Source organism: Pollicipes pollicipes, unplaced genomic scaffold, assembly GCF_011947565.3.
Source record: "Pollicipes pollicipes isolate AB1234 unplaced genomic scaffold, Ppol_2.1 Scaffold_4219;HRSCAF=4965_pilon_pilon_pilon, whole genome shotgun sequence".
Lineage (NCBI taxonomy): Eukaryota > Metazoa > Arthropoda > Thecostraca > Pollicipedomorpha > Pollicipedidae > Pollicipes > Pollicipes pollicipes.
Window position 1 is genome coordinate 31,230,567 of NW_023596448.1, and position 26,377 is coordinate 31,256,943.

At 59.7% G+C, this 26,377-nt stretch overlaps 4 protein-coding genes across 5 annotated transcripts; 1 reads left to right on the forward strand and 3 right to left on the reverse strand.

Annotated features, from left to right (window-relative positions):
• Positions 1-61: 61 nt before the first annotated feature.
• LOC119095937 (FAS-associated factor 2) lies at positions 62-10,580 on the forward strand. 2 transcript variants are annotated; one of them, XM_037218789.1, is made up of 10 exons: positions 62-237; positions 868-953; positions 2,026-2,160; positions 3,033-3,180; positions 4,101-4,434; positions 4,991-5,047; positions 5,894-5,980; positions 6,641-6,782; positions 7,599-7,742; positions 9,575-10,580. In XM_037218789.1, exons 2-10 carry the CDS (start codon positions 873-875, stop codon positions 9,749-9,751), a joined length of 1,305 nt encoding a protein of 434 aa, XP_037074684.1. In that variant the 5' UTR covers positions 62-237; positions 868-872; the 3' UTR covers positions 9,752-10,580. The 2 variants fall into 2 exon arrangements, with proteins under 2 accessions (XP_037074684.1, XP_037074685.1); XM_037218790.1 differs by having other exon boundaries at positions 62-161.
• Positions 10,581-12,135: 1,555 nt separating this feature from the next.
• Positions 12,136-20,259, reverse strand: RabX1 (RAS oncogene family member RabX1). Its single transcript, XM_037218055.1, has 6 exons — positions 19,948-20,259; positions 19,557-19,681; positions 19,247-19,379; positions 12,833-12,988; positions 12,355-12,406; positions 12,136-12,163 (listed from the first exon to the last, which is right to left on the reverse strand). Exons 1-6 carry the CDS (start codon positions 19,988-19,990, stop codon positions 12,136-12,138), a joined length of 537 nt encoding a protein of 178 aa, XP_037073950.1. The 5' UTR covers positions 19,991-20,259.
• LOC119095599 (uncharacterized) lies at positions 15,250-16,674 on the reverse strand. Its single transcript, XM_037218459.1, has one exon. The coding sequence runs from the start codon at positions 16,520-16,522 to the stop codon at positions 15,332-15,334; it is 1,191 nt and encodes a 396-aa protein (XP_037074354.1). The 5' UTR covers positions 16,523-16,674; the 3' UTR covers positions 15,250-15,331.
• Positions 20,260-21,883: 1,624 nt separating the features above from the next.
• LOC119095180 (zinc finger protein 501) lies at positions 21,884-24,555 on the reverse strand. The gene is made up of 4 exons (XM_037218056.1): positions 24,410-24,555; positions 23,831-23,892; positions 22,312-23,273; positions 21,884-22,100 (listed from the first exon to the last, which is right to left on the reverse strand). The coding sequence occupies exons 1-4, from the start codon at positions 24,453-24,455 to the stop codon at positions 21,884-21,886; spliced, it is 1,287 nt and encodes a 428-aa protein (XP_037073951.1). The 5' UTR covers positions 24,456-24,555.
• Between the last annotated feature and the right edge of the window lie 1,822 nt (positions 24,556-26,377).

The following is a 26,377-nucleotide window of genomic DNA, read 5'->3' on the forward strand; positions in this document are numbered from 1 at the left end:
ATTGGAAGCAAACGTGTGAATGCTGTCAGAAAAACGTAAACAAATGTGTTGGAAAATACAATTTTGCTCGTTTAGGAGCTCTTAGGCAGGGTGGTTGAGTGTCCTACAGGAACTGAGATTTGGCTGTTGTAATAGTGGTATACATGTTTGATTATTTGCCAGTGAGTTGCGACATTCTGTAGTTTTAACATTCTCTGTGAATTTTACTGGTGATCACTTAAGGATTCCGTTGAAAAGGTACCTAATATATTTTTGCTGTGAATAAAATTGTCATAGGCAGAGGTTGTTTGGAACACTTAAATCACTTTGGATAGCGTGCAAAATTTACTGGAAACCAGGAATATTTTTTAAAAAATGTTGGCTGGGCGAGATTACTGTTCTGTTGCATGGTATTTCATGTAGGAGTATGGTTAATCATTTGTTGACTTGTGTGTTGCAGGAAGTGTTGTAAGTTCCTTCATATGGGAAGCTTGTACACCATTTTAAGTGACTATGCTGTTGAAAGGAATTCCCTGTTTGCTGCACCAACCAATAGTTATTGTTAACCTTTTGCTTGCTGTTGTAGTTGCTGCGTGTTGTTAGCCTTTTGATGTGTTTTGTTGCTGACACTACTTTCTGAACTGTATGAAGCATGCATTATTTCCATGCAAAATGTGGTATCATGTCAACACACACTCTTAGAAATCTCTTAGATTCAGCTCATGAATATAAATGTCTCTGCAGGTATGATATAATTTGTAGTGGTGTTTGAGCATGAAAAATTAGTGTTTGTAGTTTAATGGTCATTTTCTGAAAGTTGTGTGGAGATGTTATCATCTCATATTTCAGACTAGCTGACACTCAAATCCTGTTACCATTTATTTCCAGGAAGCATGGAAGACAATAACCACCCTGAGGAAGCAATGTTTGGGGACATCACAGAGGCACAGCATGAGATGCTTCTTCAGTTTCAGGTACATGATACTATGAAGACATAATAGAGCATAGGTGCAACAAACAGCCACAGTGCAAATCCCGGCTATGCTTTTTCTGCTCAATTTTACAGCCATAGTTGTTGAGTATGAGTTCAAAACCAAAATTGCTATCATAGGTATATGCATATCTAAAAAAGTAGGCAGCCAATGTCAATGTGCAAATTACCAACACCACCTTTTCTAGCTTGCAATCCTGCTATAAATACTGTGTTACCTAAGTTGGATTGAAAAACTTGTGGGGAACCTTATCAAAAGCCTCTCTCAATTTAAGATGTTCTGTATGAGGCTGGTTTCTTTGAACATCATGCCCTGTTTTCTGATTTATCTTTGACACATTTTGTGAATAACTCATTTTTATGTTTTCTCCAGTCATTATGAATCATGGCTGAAGAAAGTGTTTTTGACAATATGATATGCAAAGTGGCGACAACAGCTCAGCTCTCTTTCAGCTGCACCTAATGTCTTTGAATAGATTTTATGATGCCCCTCTAATAATATTGTCTGTATCTGCCTGAGTTATGAAAAACAAAACTGCCTGTGATAATGGCAGTCCACTTGAGCATTTTTTTACCTTAGGGAAATGTTTTAGATGTTGGAAGGTGCAACCAAGAAGTCCCATGCTGCTTTTTGTCGCAGCAATGGTTCATTTCAAGGACTTCAAGAAATGCTGGCTTACTTAACTTTTCTATGGTTCAAACTGTTTGCTGAGCAAAATGTTAAATAGCTTGTTTTTGTGCTGAGAACTGTTTAGTCAAATATGCAACTAGCCTGTTAGCCAATAAAATGGCCATACATTTTTCAAACCCTGGTGTTTGCCACACCAGCAGCATTTGGGACCTGCTTTCATATCTCTGGCAGCTGCAGCTGCCAGCAATGTTGGTTTTGCCCATAGAGTGCACATTTTTTCATGGGTTACCATTTAAATGTCATTTTCATGCTGGGCTGTGGTCTCCAGATTCCAGATCACACCTTTTACCCTGATTTATCATTTCCCCCCAAGATTAGTGACCACCGCGTCCGCCGGTGTGTAACCGGCCCTGTTGCGCGGCAGGACCTGACTGGGGCAGATCGGATTGAATGGTGCCGCGGCCTGCTGGAGGAGCACGACTGGAACCTGGACGCGGCGGCGCGCAGCGCGCTCAACATGCCCAGCGCCGAGACGGACCGGCCGGCCCGGCCACGACGGGTACGCGCTGGCCGGTCGGGCTGATGGCTGTGTAGCCACCTGCAGCCAGTCTGGAGTGTGTAGTGTCTGGCCGTGGTATTAGCGCAGTGCGTGGGGCTGTGGTTGTGGCACGGAATTTCGCACAGTATGGTATGGAGGTGATTCGGCGATGGTTTTGTGTGTGTTGGTCTGCTTTCTGGGTACTATGGAAACAGTGTGTTCGTCGACGAACATTGCTTTGCTTTCCTCGGCCGCCACCGCAGACATTTCTGTGAGGCCTGTGTGATCCCTGATTGCTGTGTTAGTGAGCATTTGTGCTCTGATGCTCGAAATTGTCATGGGTGCTATCACTGGGGGATATGTCCCCCAAATCTTACAAGACAGAACTTTGACACTTCTGGTTTTGCCCATAGAATGCACGTTTTTTCATGGTTTCCTATTTAAATGTCATTTTCATGTCTGGCTGTGGTCTCCAGATTTCAGGTCACACTTATCTTATCCTAATTCATCCTGATTATTGACTTTATCCCTGATTTATCCTTTCCCTTAATATCAGAGGCCCCCATTGGTGCAAAATGACCTCCGACATAGGCACGACATTTTACTCAAATCATCATGGTCACACCCATGCAAACTATTACCATAAACATTTCCACTACACATTCTCAGTCCCATTCTCATAATGCTTATAATGGACACAGACGCCATTACCATTGTGGGAATTAAATGACCCTGCAGCTACAGGCACACCCATACAGCTAGGTAACCCTTGGAACCAGAAAACAACCATGAAACTCGTTACACTCAACAACAAACAAATCATCCTCGCTGTCATCAAAGTTATCACGATTATCATCGTGGTCGCCGCCATCATCACCTTCATCTGCACACAGCCGACCGACGCGGTGGTGCCGGCCGGCGAGGGCGGTCTGTTCAGCTGGCTCTTCAGCCTGGCGACGCTGCCGCTGCGCTACATCATGTCGACTCTCAGCGGCATCATCAACATCTGCCTGAGCATCATCCGGGGCGGCGGGCCACACGGTCAGTACGGCGGCGGCGGCGGCGGCGAGGCCAGCCAGAGCCCGCAGACAGAGCAGGGGAAGTGCGGCCACGGATGCAGGAGAGGGAGGCGCGGCCAGGTATCCGGAAGAATGAGGCGCGGCCAGGGACGCTGGAGAGGAAGCTGCGGCCAGGGACGCGGGAAAGGGAGCGCGGCCAGGGACGCGGGAGGAGAGCACGGCCAGGACGCGGGAAGGGAGGGCGCGGCCGCGGACGCGGGAGAGGGAGGCGCGGCCAGGGACGCGGGAGAGGGAGGCGGAACCAGGACACGGAGAGGGGTGGCCAGGGACGCGGGAAGAGGGAGCGCCGCCAGGGACGGGGAAGGGAGCACGGCAGGACCGGGAGAGGGAGGCGCCAGGACCGGGAAAGAGGCACGGCCAAGGACGCGGGAGAGGGAGGCGCGGCCGCGGACACGGGAGAGGGGGGCGCCGCCAGGGACGCGGGAGAGGGGGGCACGGCCAAGAACGCGGGAGAGGGAGGCGCGGCCAGGGACGCGGGAAGGTAGGCGCGGCCGGAGACGCGGGAGAGGGTGACACCGTTGGCGAGCGCCTGGTGCGGTGGCACATGGCGAGGCCAGGTCCTGAGGGGCTGGAAAGGGGATGCGAAGTAAATAATCGGACGGGATGGTACCGGTGAGGCATGGCTGTGCAGGGGTCGGCTGAGGAGGCCATGCAATACCCGGTTCAGTCGAGGGCTGCTAACGAGGACCCAGAAAGAACCTTTATCCCCCTTTGGACAAACGTCCAAGCCCCGATCCCTGACCTACCTTCCCTGCCCCCGCCTCCCGTTTAGCGAGCCGGCTGTCGAGGGCCGGGTATTTTCAGCTGTTAGACATAAATCAGCGCGAGAAGGCCAGAAGGCTCAACCCGCTGACCGGCTGACGGCCGTCGGCACGCCTGCAGACCCTGTGGAGGACGTCAGCGGCTTCATCACCGAGTTCGAGTCGGCGTACGGCTCGGAGCACCCGGCCTTCCTGCGCTGCTCGTACAGCCAGGCGCTGGCTGCCGCCAAGCAGCAGCTGCGTCCGCTGGCCGTGTACCTGCACTGCGCCGACCACCAGGACACGGCGGCGTTTTGCCGCGAGACGCTGCGCCACCGGCCGCTGGCGCAGTACGCCGACGGCGCGCTGCTCTGCTGGGCCTGCTCCGTCGACAGGCCCGAGGGCTACCGCGTGTCGCAGGCGCTCCGGGAGAACGGCTATCCGTTCGTGGCCGTGATCGTGCTCAAGGAGAACAAGTGAGTGTGAGGGAGGGTGGGGGGAGCGGCGGCGGCCGCTTGGCTTGGCCCAGCTTGCGCTGCGAGCGGAAATCGCAGAAGGGCCGGCGCGCTTGGCACCCAAAGCGTCGATGGCGTCAGGTCCCTGATCCAGGGTAGGCAGCCGCGGGGGTCGAAATCCACCCGGAGTGGCCACGGGGAGGCGCGTGCCCCTGTGGCGCTCTGAGGCGCTGCAGTAGAGTCCGCCGGAGGGCGGTAAGCTCGACCTGCTCTGTGTTTTGGGAACGTTCCAGCGTGGGGCTGTGGTTGACTGCAGATGATGCGATTGGTGCCGTGGGATGCAGCAACTTGAACTATTGGTTTCACATGAAAAAGATCCACCGCTCCTTTCTACGAGCTGCCTCTCATTTGCTCTGGAGGCGTGTCGGGCGTTGCGTGTCAAACTCGCTGTGCGAAACTGTGACCTCGAAAGTTGTAGGAAATACGCGTTTCGAAGCCCCTATGGGCCGAGACTCTTCGATGCCAGTGTAGTGATGTGTCCCACCCCCCGCCGTGACGCCGCACTCGTCTCCGACAGGATGACGGTGGTGGGCCGACTGGAGGGTCCCTGCCCGCCGGAGGTCTTCCTCCAGAGGTGAGCGGCCGCCGTCTCCAGCCGCGGCACTTCACGGCCGTATGGGGCGGCGCCGGCTTGGCCGCCGGCGGGTGGTCGGCTCTGGACCCCGGGCCGCTCCGTCCCGAGCTGTCTGTTGGCGTTGTCGCTGGAGCTTTATGACACGCCGGCCGCTGTGGCTACTTTGCTGTTTGTTGGTAGGGTTGACGTACTTCGAATTGATATAAGCTTATGTCACACATGAAATGTTGCATGATTTGTTTTTGTCCGCAGGAGGGAAGCGGGGGGGGGGGGGGGGGGGGGGCTTTGTGCATCACGCTATTCTTTGTTTGTTGAACATGGCATTTAATGGTCCGGCTTTAGGTCGCACTTGCCGCCTACCCTTCAAGTAATGAAGCTTATTGTGGCACCATGCGGTATATCGTTGCATTTTGGTCACGTCCATTATGGGAGTGCATCTAAGAGCCGACTATCATAATGTTTATGCTCCAACCAGGCCAAAACACGAGCTTCAAGCGTGCTGTGATTAACTGCCTACTGGATTCCAAACCCGCGGGTCAATCATGAACAAGTGTGGCATGGGGCAGTAAGCTAAGGACGCTTTGAACGGCGCGGTCATTGCGAACGATGCGCGACATTTTCATAAGTGTGCCTGCCTACTTTCCCCCCAAAAGTATCAAAAAACGATTTTTTTGTTGTTGTTTGGCAGTAAAACTATTTGGTAACGGTTTCCTGTTGCAGAGTATGCCACAATCACGCTCACGTTGCGATTTCGCACACCGTTCAAAGCGCCGCCGCCGTGCGCCGCTCGTGACGCGTGCGAGCGGTGCCGGGGCCGGCGCGCTCACTGTGCCCGCGCGCCGCCAGGCTGCAGCGGATCGTCAGCGACAACGAGGCGTCGCTGGTGGCGGCGCGGCTGGAGCGCAACGAGCGCAACCTCAACCAGGAGATCAGGTGCGCGGCCGGGGGCGGCGGTGGTGCCGGCGGTCCGGCAGGCTCCGTTACCCACCGCTGACCGCCGCTGCCCCTTCGCTGAGTGCCGCTCGGACCGAGCGCCGCCGGGGAGGTGCTGTCGGACTGTTTAGGCCGGGGTCGTAGTGTGTGGGGATCTTGCAAACAAAAACAAGTCCTGTCAGAAGTGACGGCAAGTAATGTTGTTAGGATGTTGTCGTAACTGGAGATATGAACGCTGTAGTTGGTGCAATTTCGACAGTGTGGCCTGCATTCAGGTGTGCAGAAGTGGGTCAGATGGCGATGTGTGATCCCTTCCTATCTGCAGCCTGACACGCCTTCCTACGCGGTCGGGCTTGAAGCGAGTCAGTGCGGCACTTTGGCAGACTGAGCCGCCCCCACCTGCCCGCTCATGTCCTTACTGCCTGGTAGGCGTGCTGTGAGGCCTGTACTGTGTGAAGCCGCGCTCCTCGCCGTCCGCCACCGGCACTGACGCCCAGCTACACAGTCTGCCACCGCGCCTGTGCTGCCGTGCACATGCGTCCAGCCACCGGTCCAGTCTGCCGCCCTGGGCGCCGGCTGAGGCCGGTCACCGCCCTGGGCGCTGACTGAGGCCGGTCACCGCCCTGACCGGCCGCGTGCTCCCCCGCCGTCGCCCGGCAGGCAGCAGCAGGACGTGGCGTACGAGGAGTCGCTGCGGGCTGACCAGGAGAAAGAGCGCCGACGCCAGCTGGAGCGGGACCGCCTGGAGCGCGAGGAGCGGGAGAGGTGCGAGCAGGAGCGACAGCGGCAGCTGCACAAGGAGGTACGTCACCGTAGGGTACGCTGTAGACTTCAGGTCAAGGAATCTCCACTTTTGGTAGATTCCGTGATTTTTGTGTGGTAGTGTGCAGCATAAATAATGCGGCAAAGGAGACATGGCGGCAACGTTGAGAAGAGCACCGCATTATGCAAGAAGACGACTACACACTCGCTCACGGCCAAAAGCCGCTCCTGGCAATCCCTCGAGTCTTTGTCACCGCGCGACACTGCGCGTGTGTGGCGCGCCCAATGGCGGCCAGCGCGTCTGGACTGCCCGGGATATAACCTGTCAGTCGGACACGTCGGAGATGCGATCTCGGGGCTGATCGGAAGTGATGTGCCGCTGCCGTACTCGGGTGGCGCGCTGTGGGCGGTCTCCGATGCGCCCGTCTCGTAGCCGGGGCGGCTCTGTTGCCCGTGGAAACAATGCCGGTCGTATGGCCGAGACGAGTTCGCTTGCTGGCCGACAGTTAGGTGTTGGACGCGCTCGCCTCTGTGCCCTGCGTGGGCTGATCTGCTTAGGATAAACACCATCCCGTCGCATTGAGGGACTTGTTTCGCCGACATATGTTATTCTATTGTCACATCGATGAAGCGTTTTACCGAGCGCTTCATCGGTGTTCTCCAATAATGGTTACAGGCTCTTATCGATGTCCCGACGAACTTTTTGTTAATGCAATGCCGGGCGATTGATTTACCACGCACTTTCCACTGGACGCGTTCTGCAACCTCACCATCGACACTTCATAATTACCACTGTTTCGCCCGCAACAGCTATGTGCAGCGTGTGAGTCACGTGCGTGGTGTGACCCCTGTTCAGGAGATAGCGCGTCAGAAGATCGAGCTGGCCTCGGAGATCCCGGACGAGCCGGCTCTGGACCGGCCCGACTGCGTGCGCATCTCCATCAAGCTGCCGGACGGCTCGCGAATAGAGCGGCGCTTCAGCACGGCCCACTCGCTGAAGGTGGGCTGACGGCTGACGGCGGCGGGTCGGGGCCGGGGCGGAGCAGGTGGCAGGGACAGGGGCGGAGACAGAGACAGAGACAGAGACAGAGACAGAAACGGAGACAGGGATAGGGTCAGGGGTAGGGGCAAGTGGCAGGGCCAGGGGTAGGGGACGGGGGCAAGTGGCAAGTGGCAAGTGGCAGGGGCAGGGGCAGGGAACGGGGCAGGGTCGGGCCTATAGGGTCAGGGTTGGGTCACGTGGTCAGGGTCGGGTCACGGGGCCAGCGTCGGGTTACGGGGCCGAGTCGAGTCGCGGGGTAAGGGTAGGTCCACAGGATCGGGTCACGGGGTCATGGTCGGGTCACGTGGCAATGTCAGGTCATGGGGTCCAGGGGAGGGCACAGGGCCAGGTCAGGTTATGGGTTCAGGTCAGGGTCACGGGGTCAGGCCCACACCGGATAGCGGGTCAGGCCAGGAAGAGTCGGCGTGGTTACCGCCGCGCCCGTCACCGGCGGAGACGGGGCCGGGTTCTACGGTAAGGGTCAGGTCAGTTTTTGGGTCAAGGCCAGTCTGGGTCACTAACTGAAAGCCAGGCCGACTGACCACACAGGTAATGTGTGGCCCTGTTGACCGGACAGAGGGCTGATTCCAGCCCACCAACTGACCATGAGCACGGGTCACCTGACAAGACCGCGGGCTCAGGGCGGGGTTGGGTCATCCAGCCTGGACTCATCCAGTTCAAGGTCATGACCTGACCGGGGCTGCTCGGCGCCTCCTGTGATCGGGAGTTTGTCTGGGCCAGTGTGGTCGCAGGCAGTGTGGAACGATCGCGCGAGCCCAAGCCCACCACCCGACTTGCAATCCTCAGGGATGAAGTAACGTCCGTGGCACTGACGAAGATCCCGCTGTAGTGTAACGCCGTGGCGTTGTGTCGCTTCAGATCTTCTTGCGACGGTATGGGTCTGGCGGTCATTTTTGAGGCGTCTAGGATGGAAAGCATGTTTGTTCTTGGTAGGTCAGAGCGATCGCTAGACAGCCGTGCCGTCTTTCATCGGTTCGTGTGCCGTGTGTGGCATGCCTTGCTCGCTCGTGACATGTCGTTTCCCTGATCCTCCGCGCCTCCATGATCCTTTGCTCTCTACGATCGTCTATGCCGCCCGGGACCGCCTATGCCGCTCGTGGCCGCCTGTTCCTCGCGGCGTCCGTCTGTGCCACTCGCGATACATTACACCCGTGATGCCTCGCTCCCACGTAACCCTCCGCCCTGCTCGTCTTCCGTTCCGCCCGCTCGCCCTCCGTTCCGCCCCGCTCGCCCTCCGTTCCGCCCCGCTCGCCCTCCGTTCCGCCCCGCTCGCCCTCCGTCCGCCCTCCGTTCCGCCCCGCTCGCCCTCCACTCCGCCCTCCGTTCCGCCCTCCACTCCGCCCTCCGTTCCGCCCTCCACTCCGCCCCACTCACCCTTCGTTCCGCCCCGCTCGCCCTCCGTTCCGCCCCGCTCGCCCTCCGTTCCGCCCCGCTCGCCCTCCGTTCCGCCCCGCTCGCCCTCCGTTCCGCCCCGCTCGCCCTCCGTTCCGCCCCGCTCGCCCTCCGTTCCGCCCCGCTCGCTCTCCGTTCCGCCCCGCTCGCCCTCCGTTCCGCCCCGCTTGCCCTCCGTTCCGCCTGCCCGTTCTCCGTTCCTCCCCGCTCGCCCTCCACTCCGCCTCACTCGCCCTCCACTCCGCCTCACTCGCCCTCCACTCCGCCTCACTCGCCCTCCACTCCGCCTCACTCGCCCTCCACTCCGCCCCGCTCGCCCTCCGTTCCGCCCCGCTCGCCCTTAGTCCCGCCGGTGACGGCCGTGCGCCGGCCCCCAGGTGCTCTACTACGTGGTGTTCTGCCACCCGGACTCGCCGGAGCGGTTCGAGATCACGCAGAACTACCCGCGCCGCGTGCTGCCCTGCCGGCCGGGCGCCGAGCTGGACCCACCGACGCTGGCCGAGGCCGGCCTCGGCAAGTCGGAGCTGCTCTACGTCCGGGACCTGGACGCCTGAGGCGCGGGCGGCGGCGAGGCGGCGCACAGAAGTGCTGAGAGGCGGGGCGGGGGAGCGCTGCGAGGCAGGGCGTGGAGGTGCTACGAGGCGGGACAGGGGAGTGCTGCGAGGCGAGACGGGGCAGGGGAGCGCTGCGAGGCGCGGCAAGAGAGTGCTGCAAGGCGAGCCATGGAAGTGGCGTGGGGCACCCACCGGAGGTTGTCGAGAGTCAAGCCCGGGGAAAGGTGCTGCGAGACGAGGCAGGGGAGCGCTGCGAGACAGAGGCATCAAGTGCCTCGAATATACGACAGGAGTGTTGAGAGGCAGGGCCAGTGAAAGGGACGCGGGAATCCTGCGAGGCGGGACAGCGGAGCGCCGCGAGGCGGGGCTTCATAGTCTTACCCGCCGGGAGCGGGTGGCTCCCGTGTCTGCGTTTGCAGGAGGGCTGAGGCAGTAACGAAGGCCGGGGAGAAGTGAGGTCGGTCGGGAAGAGGGGGCGCAGAGGTCGACGTGGACCTCCCGTGAGCGTAATCACACCGAACAACACGACAGCGTCGAGAACGAACTCGAAAAACGCACTGCGGTGCAGGTTCGACTGGCGAAAACGGAGCCAGACAGACGAAAACCGAGCGGCCGTCAGCACCACCGCGACCTGCTTATTTCATGTGCCATCGCCGCGTCAGAAGCAAGGCCAGGACCGAAGGGCTCCGGCGTGACGAGCGAAGACGTGCCGTGACGTGACGTGACGGCAGTGACGGGCGTGACGCTGGCGAGTGCGACCGGCGGCCGCCGCGGTCGCGGCGCGCCCGGCGACTGACCCCGAGGCTATGCTGGCCGGGTCGGGGCTGCTGCAGGGGGTACAGGGCCCCGAGGGAGTTCCAAGGGGGGGGGGGGGGCGTTCCGCGGACGGGTGTAGGGGTTCAGAGTGGTGCTGGCCGCGGTATCGAGAGGGTCGCACAATGGTGGGGAACGCTCCATGGGCGCGTCGTCTGCTGGTGAGAACCCACTGAAGTGGCATGAAGGTCCACTGAGGTCCCTGGTGGACAGGTGGGCTGGAGGCTGGATGGAGGTTCACGGTGGACTGGAGGCTCACGTAGTGGACAGTGTGGAGTGGCGCCCCCCGCTCGAGCCGATCTCCGCACGTGCCGTAGTCTCCACGTCTCCGCCCCCGTTCGCTGACCACTGGGTCAGCTGGCAGGGCCGGCGTTCCTCGACTGGTCTGGGCGCCTCGCACCCGCCCGATATGCGGAGAGCCGCCGCCTCACGGGATGGCTGCCAACTCCGGCTGCTGCCCTCCGCCGCGCGGAACCGGCCCCGCGGCTGCACTGGCACTTCCCCTGGCGCCCCGCGCTTTCCGTTGACACCGCTCTTGCCCGTCACGCCGATGTGCACCGCGCGCGCGCCGCTTGGTGGCCCGTCTTCGCTTCAGCGGCGCCACGCCCCGGCGCGTGACGAGGACAGCTGCGCCATGCGCTGTCACGTGACGAGGTCAGCTGCGGGGCGTGGCCGTCGCCGCTCCAGGCGCCGGTCAGCGCGCCACCCGCCCCGTTCGCGCTGCGTTGGGGTCCGGCCGGCGCGGCTAAGACGCTGTGGATGCGTGACACACGAACACAGAGAGGCGGCGAGGGAGGCCTCCTCGCCGCCGCTGCCGCCGTCGCCGTCGCCGCTGTCGCTCACCATGTGATAAGACTGGGGAGGTTGCACTAAGCGCGTACTGGCGTGTTGGGGTCGGCGGCCAGGGGAAGGGGAAGGGTCGTACACAACTGGACTGCATGCTGGTCCGCGTGATATTCCAAATCGTGTGTGTTTGCGTGCGTACGTGCGTGGAGCACAGGGCCATGGTTGGTGCCGCACGTTGCCGCGCGAGATGAATATAACTGAGCGTGAGCAAGAGCGTTTCGATTGCCTGGCTATCCGTCATCACTCGGATTCATGTCCTTGGTGAGAGAAAACACGCGTTATCTTGCGACGGCTTTGTTCAGTTCAATGATGACAGCCGTTGATCGTGGACTACGCTCCTTGTCGGGCAGTTGTATCTAGCTGTCCGTGAGATGAGCCAGTAACGTATGCGCCAGCTGGCAAACATCTCGGCGGCCCGCGCATTAGCATGATGTACCGATCCTAAGATGCGGCTACAGTGAGATACATAACCATCAACCGCTACAAAAGCACTATCGAGGCACAGCTTCAATAAACTAAAGCGGTTCTCAGAAACGAATACGATCACCAGATAACAACACATTGTGAACACAGACGCGGTCGGGAGGCAGTGCGGTGATCTCCCAGCAGCGCGCTTCCCAGGCATTACGGTGATGGCATATAGTGGCGAGCAGGGTATAATCCTAAAACGCAATGCTCCTCGAACCTGGCAGCGCCCCTCGACACACGCGTTCGTCAGGAGCTCCTCAGCCTTTGCGGCGTTCCACACACTCCCTGCCAGACGCAGGGCAGTAGCGGAGCCCAACTGAGGCGCGGCAGGGGCCTCGGGGGAGCCGGCTCAGACGCAGCAGGAGCCGCTGTGGAGCCGCAGCAGGCCGCTGTCGACGCTGCGGTAGCTGGAGCCGCCGACGCTCAGCGTGCCGTAGCCGTAGCCGCAGCCGGCGGACGGGCCGCCGCCGGCGCACTGCAGCCGCTGGCCCAGCTGCAACGCCGTGTGGTAGAACACGTCGTCGACGCCTGGTGGCGGCACCGACGCCGGGGTCACGACGGGTCACGACACCGGCGCCATGACAGCCGGGTCTTCCACGCGGGTCGGGCCGGCGACGTTTGGAGGGCGCGGTGGAGCCGGGCCGGGGCTAGAGTTTCACGTCACGACAGCAGTAGCAGTCCGGCACTGTTATTGTCAATGTCCACTTGTTTTCGCTCGTTTTGGGTCGTAAAACTGCATGGGCCACGTTTTGTATGGTTGGCAGATGCTGCTTCTGATTCTCTGCCCCATGTCTACCTTACGCTATTCTGTGAAAGCGCGGTGACTTCTCTGCACTGTGTGTGAACATCAAGTACGCATGCACAACCTTTACGCATGCGCAGCACCCACGCGGCAACCTTTACCATTCGGCCTTCGTGTTCAAAAGAAGGCTGTCGAGAAAGCTGCCGACTTACCGGAGTTGTGCTGGGCGGAGGTCTCGTAGTAGTGAGCTCCTCTGGCGGCGGCCAGAGTGCGAGCCATGGTCTCGGGCACCGCTCTCTGTGACCTCAGGTCAGCCTTGTTACCGACCACGACCAGTACCAGGTCAGGCCCGAGCACTGCCCCCAGCTCTGCGTGGGCGGGGGTCAGTCAGGTCAGGCCGAGTCCTGTCCCATCTCCGCGTGGGCGGGGTCACGCAGGTCGGGTCAGAGTCCTGTCTCAGTTCTGCGTGGATGGAGGTCACTCAGGTCAGGTCCGAACACTACCCCCAGCTCTGCGTGGACGGGGTCACGCAGGTCAGGTCAAAGTACCCTTACACCCGTGAGTGAGGCCGCAGGTTGCTTTGCTTGGAGTATGAACCGCTACAGGTTGCAATAGGCGGGCGGAGTCACGTGTCCTGACCTGTTCCATTCAACACACGGTCACGAGGTTCCGAGACCAGGCCACAGAACCTTGCTCAGATTGACTGATCGCCCTGCTGCAGCCGTGGCACGACGCACTGCCCATGTTATGCAGTGTACTGGCAGCGCTCAAACGGGCCATTGGGTACGTTTATATATTATCATAGTTTTCTAGATTTGTCGACGCGTTGGCAGTTGCTGTAACGTTTCCATTCTCTAAGCTCTCTGTATCCTGCATGGCCCTTCTAACCCGACGTTGCGTGGCGAAACTAGGCATAGCGATCCATCAACACGCATCACATTCAACGATCGTCAGCACGACACGAGAATGAGGTTAAGAACGGGTTTGTTGTTTTTCGTGATATGACACATTAATCACAGCAGAAAAGACGACAGCATTTTAACACGCTCGCACGCTCATCCCACGATACCCATCTCGATCACAGTTTCGCCCACCGGAGGACAGACCATGCTCTGTCTAGTTCCCGTGCGTTCATCTTGCAACCGACGAGTCGTGTTTCTACTGATGTAACCATGCACTAGTGGCATAAGGGCGTCTTCAACATGTTACAGACTGCCTTCCGAGTCATGTGATCAATGTGATTGTGTGTTAGTGGCTTTTAGCGCCTTCTCAGCAAGCTGCAGGCAAATCGATTCAATGCGCTGATTTCGATACCACAGTAGTGCCTTGACTGTGATTGCAACCTTACAAGATTGGCCTCTCGGTCCTTTTCTACTGTGCCAATCGCCATCTACGTAGCCCGAAATGGTCGGCATTAAGGCTTCACGATGCACTCAGCTGCTAAGGCCATATGACGTCGCCTGCCTCTCGCCATGGCGGGAAGGGCCGATACCGTGCGGAATCGAACCCCGTACTTCTGGTCTCCCAGGCGCACAGCTTAACCACGTGTTCGTAGCGCCTTTGTATGTGTCCTGCGCCCCTGCTTGGGCGGGGCGCGGCACGTGGTCAGGTTCGCAGGCCGGCCCCGGCCGCGCGACAGAGGCACGCCGCCGCCACAGTCGAGTGTAGGTGCACCGTCAAGGGCTGCAGCCCCTGACGGTGCGAGACTAAAATACAGAGAAAATGTGGTGAAACACTTGGCGTCTCATTACAAGCTATTTCGGCGAAATGAACTGGCTTGAGAAAGTGGAGACAGCTACACGTGCGAGGGTACCGGACAAGTAACTGTGAGCACAGTGTCGGGTGCGGCCCGAATAGAGGTGCTTGTAACTGCCAGTAGGCCGCTGAATTTCGGGTTCATTCTGGGAATGAACGGCGTGAGGGCGCTTCGGGGCGTGTCCGTCAGTGCGTCGAATGCAGTGCAGTTCGGGGTCGATGCACTGCCGGCTGCGTCGGAGTCTCCGGTAGCGGCAGCTGCGTGTGATGCGAGCGCGGCTGCTGCCGTGTCACCCAAGCCGGCCGGCCATGGCCGGAGGCAGAGGCGGAGCTGGTGCGGCGACAGGCGGAGCTGGCGCGGCAACCGGCGGAGGCAGAGGCGGAGCTGGCGCGGCAACAGGCGGAGGCAGAGGCAGCTCTCGAAGCTCAGGAGCTGAAGGATGAAGCGGAGCGCCGCCAGGTGGAGCGGTGAAGCAGCCTCCCGCGGCCGGTGGAGCGGTGGAGCAGCCTCCCGCGACCGGTGGAGCGGTGGAACGGTCTCCCGCGGCCGATGTAGCGACGGGTTGACCTCCCGAGGCCGGTGGAGCAGCGAGTGTTGCCGCGTCGGAGCGGACGAGAGCGAAGGCCCGTGCGATTGTGTACTTGTTGATCATTAGGATCAGGGTGGGGTGTTCGTAGTGCAGTTGTATGTGTCCTGCGCCCCTGCTGGGACGGGGCGCGGCACGTGGTCAGGTTCGCAGGCCGGCCCCGGCCGCGCGGCAGATGCGCGCCGCCGCCACAGTCGAGTGTAGGTGCACCGTCAAGGGCTGCAGCCCCTGACGGTGCGAGACTAAAATACAGAGAAAATGTGGTGAAACACTTGGCGTTTCATTACACCGCGCCAGTCTCGCTCGCCCACCACCTGCCGAAGTCAAGTCTAGTCGAGCCTAACACCTCGCCAAGCCCGGCACGCGCGCCTATCCGGACCCCGACGGCTGCTGGTCCACGAGCCCGTCCAGCAGACCCAGCCGGTCCACCTCCTCGGCGATGTCGATGCAGTGGTCGGGCCAAGCGGCCACCCAGTCCCAGAAGGTGGCCAGACTCAGGCACCACATCAGCCCAAGTAGCTTCGCCCGACGGAAGTCGGCGTTCAGCTTTTCCAGCGAGAGGCCGCCGTCGGCGCCCAGCGCGGCGGTGCACGCAGCGAACTCGGCGCAGTAGGTGCGCAGCGCCGCCGCCTCGCATCGCGCCATCACCTCGCGCGGCAAGGAGAGCATCAGCAGGTAGACGAGGTCGACGACCGGGTGGCTCAGCATCGACACCTGCCAGTCAATGAGCCGGACGTCCCAGCCGCCGACCGGCAGCCGCTTCAGCAAGAGGTTGCCGTCGCGGAAGTCACCATGGGTGATGACGCGCAGGTGGTCGTCTCGGGGCTGCAGCTCGCGGCTGATGAGCTCGTTGGCGATCTCCTGCATGCGCTGCAGCTTCTGCAACAGGGCTTGTTGGCCGCGCTCACGCAGCCTGGTCTCTATCTTCTGTACGCCAATCCCGATAAAGTGTTGCGCTAGGTGGTCCCTTTCCAGCTGCGTCGAGAAAAGGTACGGTAGAGAGCGCAAGTTGCAGTGCCGGAGCCATACGTTAGATGTCGCCGCCAGTCGCGCCATCTGACGTACGGCCTCTGGCAGTGCGTCCTCGGGCAGCTGCGTCGGACCGGGCGTCCAGAAGCCGGCCGGCTGCAGATTCTCGAGCAGGATGACGGAGCGGAGCCTGTCATCGCCGTCGGCGCTAATCGCCGCGTGCAGACAGGTCACGGTCATGGCCGCGATGACGTCACGACCGTGGCTCCGCTCGAATGCAGACAGCTTCGGTAGCAAGTCCGTGTACACTGGCGTTTCGCGTTGCGGCATGTTCAGCGACGTCACCATGGAACGCATCGTGGGGTCGCGCGGCAACAGCTTGGCCACCAGGTGGTCGGTGATCGACTTTGACCCGAGCTGACCCCGGCACGAGACACAGCGCATCTCGCTGCACAAGACCGCCTGGGTCCCGACGATTGATGATTGTTCGGTGCTGGTCAGCTTGTACTCGTTGCCATGGCGACGTCGGAGAACCTGCTCCAACCAGCCGTCCGTGACGTCATCGGCACAGGCTGGTATTGCCAGCGCCATGTTCAACCGGTGCGACGCTCCGTCAGTAGAATGTCGACCACTGGCAGGCCTCCCAGACGCAGACACCGACAACAGGTCGGCGTGCCTGTTTCTGACGGCTGTAACCACACGCGCCTCCACTTGCCCTCATCACCCACTTTCGGTACACGGGTACTCGGGTACTCGGGTAACCGGCACAGGCCGCCGTTCAGCCCTCTGAACACGAGGCGTTGCTCCGCCGCCGCCGCCGCGACACCCCGTACTATTATCGGCTAGCGACGAGTGCGATCCCAGGCTGCAGCGACCGTACCTTTCACCACGGCGGCGGCGGCGGCGACCGGGGCGGGGGGGGGGGGGGGGAGGCGGCGGGGGCAGCGACCTCCGCCCGTGGAAGTGGGTCATCAAACAGCCGTCGGGCGAAGCTTAATGGGTTGCATAAGAGGGGGGGGGGGGGAGGTTGCTGCAGCCGGGGAGACACGTTCTCACGCAGACGGGGAGGAGCCGAGGATATTGGCAGCGCTCCATGCCGTGGTTGTTGGCAGCTTTTACGCTACAGCGTGCGTGAACGCAAGACCACCCGCGTGCGTCGATAATGCGATGAAAACCGGTGCGTTCGTATGGGAGCTTCGGACTGATTTGGTGGAGGACATCTCTTGCTTGAGATGTTCCGCAGGTCCTCGCCAGTCAAATTAAAGAGACGCTAACTGACATGCCCGCGTTTGGTGGCGGCAGGTGCTCTAAGAGTCAAGTGACGTCAGAGGGTAGGACGGACCACGCCGCACAGTATGGCACACCAAACTGTCGCCACCAAACTCTGCCGTTGATCTAGAATGTCAAGCGGTTGGTGAGCTCGGGGCTCACGCAACAAGAAAGGCTCACCGTAGGGCAGACCCCGCAAATTTATCCAGTCAAAACATTCGGGCCAAATCTTTTGATGAAAAAACAGCACGTTCCCTGCTAGGTGTTGCGATTGCTGGCAACAGTATCTCAGCACTCGGTACACACCGATAACATACCAACCTGCCCAGACTGAACTTGCCGGGGGCGCTCGCACCGAACCGCCCCCCCCCCCCCCCCGTCACCTTTCCCCTCCGCTGCAGGGCTTCGGGGCCGACCGGCTGTCGCATATCGTCCCGCTAACTTCTGTCCCCGTCGCTCGAACAGGGGACCAGGCACACCTGGGCTGCCGTCGTGCTTGATATCACATCCCCGTGTCTTTCCTACCAGCGGGGAGGGGGGGGGGGGAGAATTTTACACTGGGGGTGAAAGAGGGTGGGGGCAGGTGTTCGCGCAAACGGCGGTTCATGGCCGTTATGTCACGATTTTTTTGCCGCGTCACGGGAGAAAGGCACCCCCGGCCCGCACATGGCACGGCATGGTTGCAAACGGCACATCATGGCTGACACAGCATTTTTTTTTTGGCGCGACATGAGTGTTGTTCACATCTAGGTTGGCGTCTCGCCAGCGCTGCTGACAGAACCAGGACGCTTCGTCCTTGTCCACAGGCCGCACATTGGCGCTAGACCTGCCGTGGCAGCGCTTAGGAACAAGCGGCCGCTGATTGAGGTTCAGGCGTATCTCACATAGTTCATCAAGGCGCCCCTGTGAAGTGAGCCCCGACCTTCGATGACCCGATGACCGCCTCCGGCAGACATTTTGTCCATCTCTCTCTCTCCTCTCTCTCTCTCTTTCTCTTCTATCTCCTCGCATGCGCTAGGAGTCCGACGCGTGCTCGCTCTCTAGCGCTAGCTTCGAGCTGCTCTCTCTCATGCTCTCTTCTTCGCTATCTCTCTGAGAATATCATCTCTCGCTCTTATCTTCTCTTCTCTCGCTCCTCATCTTGCTATATCTAGATCGCTCTCTCTTATCTCTTCTCTCTCTCTCTCTCTCTCTCTCTCCCTCTCTCTCTCCCTACCTCTTCCTCTCCCTCCCTCCGTTTACTTATTAGCTCCAATATGGTTTGCACGTGCCAAAAGGACATACACGGTAGGTCAGATCACAGATAACTCCTGTGTGTACACACGCAGCACGCTGCAGTGTCGCACCGCATCCCCCCACCCCCATCGTACACAACCCCTCCCCTGCTCGCCGCGAGCCGTGAGCGGCTCTCACCATGTCAGCCTCATATCTATGTCTCACCATGTCAGCCTCGCCGCCGATACACACAAGCGGCACACTGCAGACACTATCGCATCATTATCACATGTTTTACTGTTGTGAGGCAAGCCACATCTGCTTGCACTGATGGGACGCCTGGTCAGCTGCATGCTGATCGGTTAGGATCCATCGTGAAAGGAGTGTAGCGATGCGCCACGGATCCGGCGGGGAATCCAACATGGTGGTTGGAGCGTCGCATGTGTCTGGATCCTAGCGGGAGATCAGGGTTCCCACAGAGTCCTTCAATGGTCTCTCAATGGGTCCGGGCCTCTCAATGAGTTTTCGGGGTCCAGGCACGCACCTTGTTGGTGGTTAGGCGTAACCACATTTTAGAGAGTGGGAAGGGGACAAACTAGGGTTTTATGACGGGGAGTCAAACTGAAATCTAGTGGGCAACCTGACCTGCAAATGGTATTTCGAAGGGAAACAATCGAAAACCACGCATCGTTCGGACAAAAGTTTGTTCGTGGAGGGACCAAAATCGAAATTTGTGAAAATTCGTGGGCACGTTCACCTCAGTAGCTGCACCCACACCAGGATACGCTCACGATGCCCCCCCCCCCCCCCCCCCATTGCTCTCGCACCCACCGTCAATCCAGCGCTGCGCGGCGGAGAAGCTGGCGAAGTTAGTAACATCGAAGACCACCAGGGCGGCGTTGGCGTGGCGGTAGTACAGAGGCGCCATGGCGCCGAAGCGCTCCTGGCCGGCCGTGTCCCACACCTGGCGACACCGAGTCGGTGGGTCAGAGCAGTGGGACATTGGGACAACACGGACACAAGGTGAACAAACACGGGGTGCCGGGATTGGGGCTGGCGCATACACACTCGGGATGCTCGCGTTTCGCGCGGGGCGAACTGGACACTGGCGGTCGTGACCGGACTCGACGACAAAAGCTACCTGCAGGTTCACGAGGAAGGTGCCGATCTTCATCTTGAAGTTGAAGAACGCGGCCCCGACGGTCGGTGTCGGACTCAGCGGCTGCTTTTCCACCATGCGCAGCATCAGGGACGTCTTCCCGACGCCTGAAGAGGTCGAACACGCAGCGGTCAACAAATGAGTCCTGATCACCTCAGAGGTCATATTCGGCTAAAGATGATGGAGTGCTTAATGGTGGATCGTCGCATGTTGCCTGATCCCACGAATTTGCGAACCCCTCATTTGTCACGCAACACGAAATGCTCGGTGAAGGAGGGGCATGGCTTTCAGAATATTGACAATGCAAAAAAAAAAACACACACACAAAACGTGGACTACCAACTGTGCATCAAGAGTTTTGGATGCGTCATACCTTCGGCTCCCAGGAGGACCATCTTTCCGTGGACCAGCCGCATGGTCGCCTCGTGAGCTAGCGGCAGACCAACAGACTTCTCGTGATTTGGTCTTGGGAATGGCAAGGACGAGCGTCTGGAGTGCGATGCTCGAGCGCCACCAGGCAGATGTACCTCCGGAGCTCCACGTCACACGACCTGCTCTGTCAGCGAGCCGGCCTCGGGCTGAGGGCGGGGCAGCAGCAGAGCGGGGCAGCACCGGAGCGGAGCAGCGCCTGAGGGGGGCAGCAACGGAACGGAGCAGCAGCGGAGCCAGCAGCGGAGCGGAGCAGCAGCGGAGCGACGCAGCACCAGCGCGGGGCAGCACCGGAGCGGAGCAGCACCTGAGGGGGACAGCACCGGAACGGAGCAGCAGCGGAGCCAGCAGCGGAGCGGAGCAGCAGCGGAGCCAGCAGCGGAGCGGAGCAGCAGCGGAGCGACGCAGCACCAGCGCGGGGCAGCACCGGAGCGGAGCCGCAGCGGAGCGACACAGCTCCCAGCGCGACGATCGTCCGGCGAGTAGCGGCTCGCGGTCCCCACCCCAGGCGTGACGGTGGGTGAAATCCCGCCCGCCGCCAGCCGAGGTCCGCTCCCCGACCGCGTCGGCTCGGATTTCCGCCGCGCCACCGCGGGCGCCGCGCCGCATGCGAAGCAGTGCCCCGGACGGCGCGCTGAACGCCGGTCAAGAGGGCGTCGCCAGTCGGGCAGGGCCCGCATGAGAAACGTGGCGCTTGCACCAGTGGGACAGACGGCTTTCGGCGTAGCTCACGCGCGCTGCATTCCCTTCTCATTACCGAAGCCACTTCTTGCTACAGGAGAAGCCCCCTCGTCTTGCGCCGTCTGCCCAATGAAGGTCAAGACGCGAATTCCAGCTATGACAATATTTGGCCAGGCTTAGAGTATGATCCGGATAAGTAAGAGACGGCCTTTTGGACGTTAGCCATCGCCAATGGCCACCTCTTGGAAAACGCCACGGTTACAAGCAAAGCATGTCACTGCCCAAACGCTTCCCATTTCTGCTTGCGTTTTATTGTGCAGCTGCCGCCGTGTGGTTATCGAGCCACCAATCACAGTGTCGCTAGGGAGTGCGCCGCCCTACTTGACGCCCGGCTGGACCGGCCGGGTCTCCAGGTCTCCGCAGGGTCTCCCCCGGGTCTCCGCAGTGTGCAACACGAACCGAGACGGGCAAAGGTGGACAACGTATACCACACACACATGGAATTAAAACAACAGCGTAATATCACTTCGCCACGTAGCCCACACGACAGGCACATTTCTGCCATCGCCATAAAACATGACTAAGAATAAAGTGATTAAAGTGGAAAGCATCCCGAACGTCCGGAAATTGGACTCCGTAAGCAACAGTTAACAGGTAGGAACATACAGAGAAAGACTTGCTTATGGCAATGCAGTAAGATGGCGTTTTGGGGTAGTTTTTTTCCAAAAATAGTCACTTGTTTCTCACATTAGGCTCGCAAAAAAAGATGAACGTATCTCCCTCAGCACTAAAAAAACTTGTAAACAGCTAGCATATTCCTAAAAGGTCGAAGTGCAGATCAAATGGAAATCGCATGCTTGGAGCTGCTTTTCAGCACCCCCGCTGTACTTCGCACCAGAGCGATAACGTGCAGGGCGGCAGTGTGCCATCCTAGCAGCATCGCAGTCTCTCTCCTCCGGAGACAAAACCCCGGGGGACCGCCAATGCGCCGACACTTGCCTAAGACTGCACATAAAAGGGTACCCTGAGAGACAAATACAGTCTGATCTGACTTGAACTATCTGCTCTGTCCTGTTCTGTTCTGTTCTGTTCTGATCTGATCTGATCTGATCTGATCTAATCTGATCCGATCTGACCTGACCTGATCTAATCTGATCTGATCTGATCCGATCTGACGTGACCTGCACAGTTCACATCAGTCACTCCCAGGCGGCGTCGAGCGCTGGCAGCGTCGCCTTTGCCCGCGAGTCGAGGTCCTCGAGGTGTCCCTTCATGTGCTCGTCCATCAGCTCCTTGGTGGTGGTCTCTGCCGCGCACAGCGGGCACCGCTGCGTGCCCTGCAGCGGCTGCATCTCGTGGAACACGCCGCCCCGCTCCTCCGGCTGCGGCGTGAACACCTCCATCATGGTCACCAGGCTGGCGGCCGGCAGCGGCGGCGACGACGGTGGCGGCGGCGGCGGCGGTGGCGGCGGGGGTAGAGACGGAGGCGGCGGAGGCGACTGTGGGCGCTGCGGTGGCGCCGCAGACGGCGGCGCCGTGGAAGGGATGCACCGTGCTCGGCGCTGGCGGCGGCGGCGGCAGCGACGGCGGCGCGCGGAGGGCGCCGTCCGCCGCCGCCGCGCCGTGCGTCTTGCGGTGCCGCTTGAGCGGCGTGGCCTGCGCGAAGGCGCGCGGGCAGAACTCGCACTGGAACGGCCGCTCGCCCGTGTGCCGTCGGCTGTGCGTGGTCAGCGTGCTCTGCAGCGCGAAACGGCGGCCGCACTCGTCGCACGCAAACGGCCGCTCGCCCGTGTGCACGCGCGCGTGGTTGCGTAGCGCCGCCGCCGAGCGGCACGGCAGCCGACACTCGCCGCAGCGGAAGGCGGGCGCGACGCCGTGGCGCGACTGGTGGCGCCGCAGCGCGGCCGAGCGCGTGAACTGCATGCCGCACTGGTCGCAGCAGAACGGCTTGGTGCCGTGCGCCAGCCGGTGCGCGCGCAGACTCGCCGCGTCGGCGAACCACTTCGCGCAGCGTTCGCAGCGCGCGCCGCCGCGCCCGCCGCCGCCCGCGTGCTCCTTGGCATGGTAGTTGAGGCTGCTGACGCTGGCGAAGGCGCGCGGGCAGACGGCGCAGCGGAACGGCCGCTCACCCGTGTGCACGCGCTGGTGGATGACCAGATCGCTCCGCTTGCGGAAGCCCTTGCCGCACTGGGCGCAGCGCACCGGCTTCCCCTCCGTGTGCGCCTTGTGGTGGGCGACCAGCGCGCCGCGCGAGGTGGCCGCGTAGCCGCAGTGGCAGGCGAAGGGACGCTCGCCGCTGTGCTGGCGCAGGTGCGTCTGCAGGTAGGCGCGCCGCACGAAGCCGCGCGAGCAGTGCGGGCAGACGAACGGCCGCTCGGCCAGATGCGACATCACGTGGCGCACGGCCGTCGTGCGGTCGCGCAGCCGCCGCTCGCAGACACGGCACTGGAACGGCAGCTCCTGACTGCGGTCGACGGCGAGCGACTGCAGGCTGCGGCGCAGCAGCTCCGCCCGGCGGCGCGGCTCCGAACTGCAGTCTGCGGCGGCCGCCGCGGGAGGCGCTGCCGACGCCGGCGCGTCGGGGTCGTCCTGGCGGGGACGGAGTACGTCAGAAAGGATAGCCGGTACTGGAGGCAGTGCCAAGCCATTAAACAGTAAATTACGAGTAAGAGCTACACGACGGCAGACGGCACCACATCCACATACATAGCTATGGCCCACTGGAGGGCAGATGTGCTACGAAGGCAACCAAGTCCAAATACGTTCAAGCGTTCAAGGAAGCGTTCAAGTTCAAGGATACGTTCAAGCGTAGCAAGGAAAGAGATTGCGGCTCAGGCCCGGGCGGCTGAGTCGCCTGGAGACCACACAACTACGCTTTGACGCCCGCTCTGATTGACACGGTCGTCAGTTGATTCTGCGCATTGTCGGCGCCAGTAACATAACAGATTCGCAATCACCAGGAGCAGAGCCGAAACACGATACCATGAAACCCCGAATATTTTTGTCTTCAATAACACAAAGCCTGCCACAAAACAATGATATGAAAGACCTTACGCCAGAATGATCAGACCTCGTATTCGCTCAGCTCGAGGATGACGCACGCGGGTATGTAAACGGTGCTGGCGAATGAATTCACTCGTTCTCACCTCTGACTCGGATGCCGACTGTACGGGCTTGACGGTTCTCGTCGATCGCACCGGCTTTCGTCCTGCGCACAGGGCCCACTCGTGTGAACCGGGGACGAGCCACAGCTGCGGCCGGTTGACCACGTGGGTCGTGACCACGTGACCACGTGCACGGCCGTCTGACCAAGGAGGTCACTGGGAGCAGGCCTTTGTGGTGCATGTGTTTACACCCATCTTCGACGGGCTGTGACGACATGCGTAGGCTGTCCTCGGGTGTCAGCGTATCCCAACACATAGCATGGGGTGTCCCAGATGATTTGGAATGCGTTGCAGAACGACCCCACCAGTGAAAGTCAGCGTCTGGGTATGAGCCTTACCATCAAGCAGCCACCGACAAAAGCAAACCACGACCGTTACTCGAGCGCTATTACACCATAAACGAGAACCGATACTGCTGGGACGTTCGAGTACCGCGCCTCTCTAGTCTGGCGAAGGCATCCACCGCAGCGCTATTTCATGAACCAATCACCCCGTGTGACAAGACGACAGACATTCCCACGTCCCTAATCCTCACGGAGCGGCAGCTCCGCGCCACCTCACCGGTGGCCTCAGTCGCGCGCTCCGCCACGTCGACCGCGACGAGCATCTCGGGCTGCGCGTGGCGCCGCTCCAGCAGCTGGCGCTTCTCGCGCAGCTGGTGCTCCAGCTCGTCGATGCCGAGCACCAGGTGCGCGCAGCCGGCGCAGACCGTCTGCGCGGCCGGCTGGCGCAGCGGCAGCAGCTGCGCCAGCCGCGCCAGCAGCGTCAGGCCGCAGCGCGCCAGCCGGCTGCACGCCGCGACGACGCGCTCCGGCGGCACGACGGCCGCGCACACCACGCAGCGCGCGGCGGCCGGCGGCGGCCGGGGCGTCGCGGCGGCGGCGCCGGCTTCGGGAGCGGCGACGCTGGTCATGGCGGGGTCTGGCGGCACGCAGGCCCTCAGCTGACACCTGGCGGGAGAGGTGGCGGCTGAGAGTGATGGGAGTGATCACCAGGTGACTTGTAATGTCCGGTCAAGGGAACGGGGTAGGGGATGCATTCATCACACTGCTATTTCACAGAGCAGCACCTACAGCTTTTACACCACATGCAACTACGTTGGACTGCATTGCATCCAGTCTTTCGCGCGCAGTCTAGGCATCACATCACGCGAGTGTTTTGAACGGGCGACATCCTGACGTTTCATGAGACATGATCCTAGCCGTTCGTGGCTCAATATGGAAAAGTACGTCGCGCGACCTCGGTCCCCACACGCGAGCGACAGCTCTAGCGAGCCCTGCCCGGTCGCTCGAGCACGGCGGGCAGACTCTGCGAAGCGGCTCACGACTTTTCTCTCTCTCTCTCGACGACTTTTCTGGCGTATCTGATGCCATAAGGAGGCGGTGCAATATCGCAGCGGCACATTCCGTGAGTATGCTATCGATCCGCCCCATCCTAGCTCTCGCAACACTGTGGTCGCGTGTTCATGTCGGTCTAGGCCGGTCACGTTACTGGCAACGCCTTGCAGTGGGTGGAGCTGACTATGGCAGGAGCTTGAGTATGCAGACGGCGTAAACCAACTTGAGCTGACGCATACCTGATTTATTGCAGCACGCATCACATGCTGCAATCCTGTCCATTATTTTTCTATGGACGGGAGTGTGCTACATTTGCATGGGGATTTGAACTGAAAAGTTGTCATGAGGATTATTCGGTGGAGTTGACAGGAATACCCTTCATGAGACCTAAATCCTTCTAGTTTCTTAGCACGTCCGCGAAAATGTACAGACTATTTCGGGGAGACTTTTTCAAGGTCACCCAGGCATTCATGCCGCCAAAATAACGTCATTTAAATCCTGCCATTCCGTTGGGCATGCAGCAACCCAGACCAACATAAATAAAGTTGCCCAGTCGTTCATATCTGGCGTCCGTGAGCACGCTTTCCAGATAGAGTGACTGTCAATTGGCTCTCAATCAACGTTGTGCAAGGTACGACGACGTAATCAAACCATGACATATTGCGGAGCATATTTACAAAAACAGAAAATTGTGCTGTCTTGAGCAGCTTTTATAACCAGTGAAAAGTATATCAATAGTTATATGTGAGCTTATTTCAGCTCCTTTATTCATAATAGCTCATTGTGAATTACACCTAAAAAGTATTTCCTCAGTCCCACTGGACAAAACAGTAGAAACAAACTTCAGAAAGAACAAGAAACAAACAGCCCTGTCAAGCGAAAGCCAAAGACAAAATACAAAACCATCCATCGAATGGGATGGGGCAACTCGGTTAGGGAGCTCGAGGTATGTGCAGCAAGCTTTGCTTAGCAAGTACCATGAACCCAAAGCCATCTGCGCAAACCATTTAGAACAAATTTATGAAGAAGCATAAAAAAATAACAGTGGCATGCTTCATCATAAAATCTCAGCATAAATGTGAGATTTTGAAAAGCTGAACCCATGTGAATGATGATTCAGAATTCAGATGCTTGCATATTAAGAGTGTTGTGCAAAAAATGATTTCTGTTATTACCTCAATACTTCAGTGCA

Excerpts from the sequence above, each read along its gene's own strand:
- LOC119095937 (XM_037218789.1), top strand. The coding sequence starts at position 873 with ATGGAAGACAATAACCACCCTGAGGAAGCAATGTTTGGGGACATCACA. Across the intron at positions 954-2,025 it reads AGATGCTTCTTCAGTTTCAG|GACCTGACTGGGGCAGATCG; the intron begins GTACATGATACT and ends GTTGCGCGGCAG. Across the intron at positions 2,161-3,032 it reads GGCCGGCCCGGCCACGACGG|CCGACCGACGCGGTGGTGCC; the intron begins GTACGCGCTGGC and ends ATCTGCACACAG.
- LOC119095599 (XM_037218459.1), bottom strand. The coding sequence starts at position 16,522 with ATGGCGCTGGCAATACCAGCCTGTGCCGATGACGTCACGGACGGCTGG.
- RabX1 (XM_037218055.1), bottom strand. The coding sequence starts at position 19,990 with ATGCGGCTGGTCCACGGAAAGATGGTCCTCCTGGGAGCCGAAG. Across the intron at positions 19,380-19,556 it reads CCTTCCTCGTGAACCTGCAG|GTGTGGGACACGGCCGGCCA; the intron begins GTAGCTTTTGTC and ends CGGTGTCGCCAG. Across the intron at positions 12,407-12,832 it reads CTCCGCCCAGCACAACTCCG|GCGTCGACGACGTGTTCTAC; the intron begins GTAAGTCGGCAG and ends TGCCGCCACCAG.
- LOC119095180 (XM_037218056.1), bottom strand. The coding sequence starts at position 24,455 with ATGCTCGTCGCGGTCGACGTGGCGGAGCGCGCGACTGAGGCCACCG. Across the intron at positions 23,893-24,409 it reads GCGCGCGACTGAGGCCACCG|GACGAAAGCCGGTGCGATCG; the intron begins GTGAGGTGGCGC and ends CCCTGTGCGCAG. Across the intron at positions 23,274-23,830 it reads AGTCGGCATCCGAGTCAGAG|GACGACCCCGACGCGCCGGC; the intron begins GTGAGAACGAGT and ends CGTCCCCGCCAG.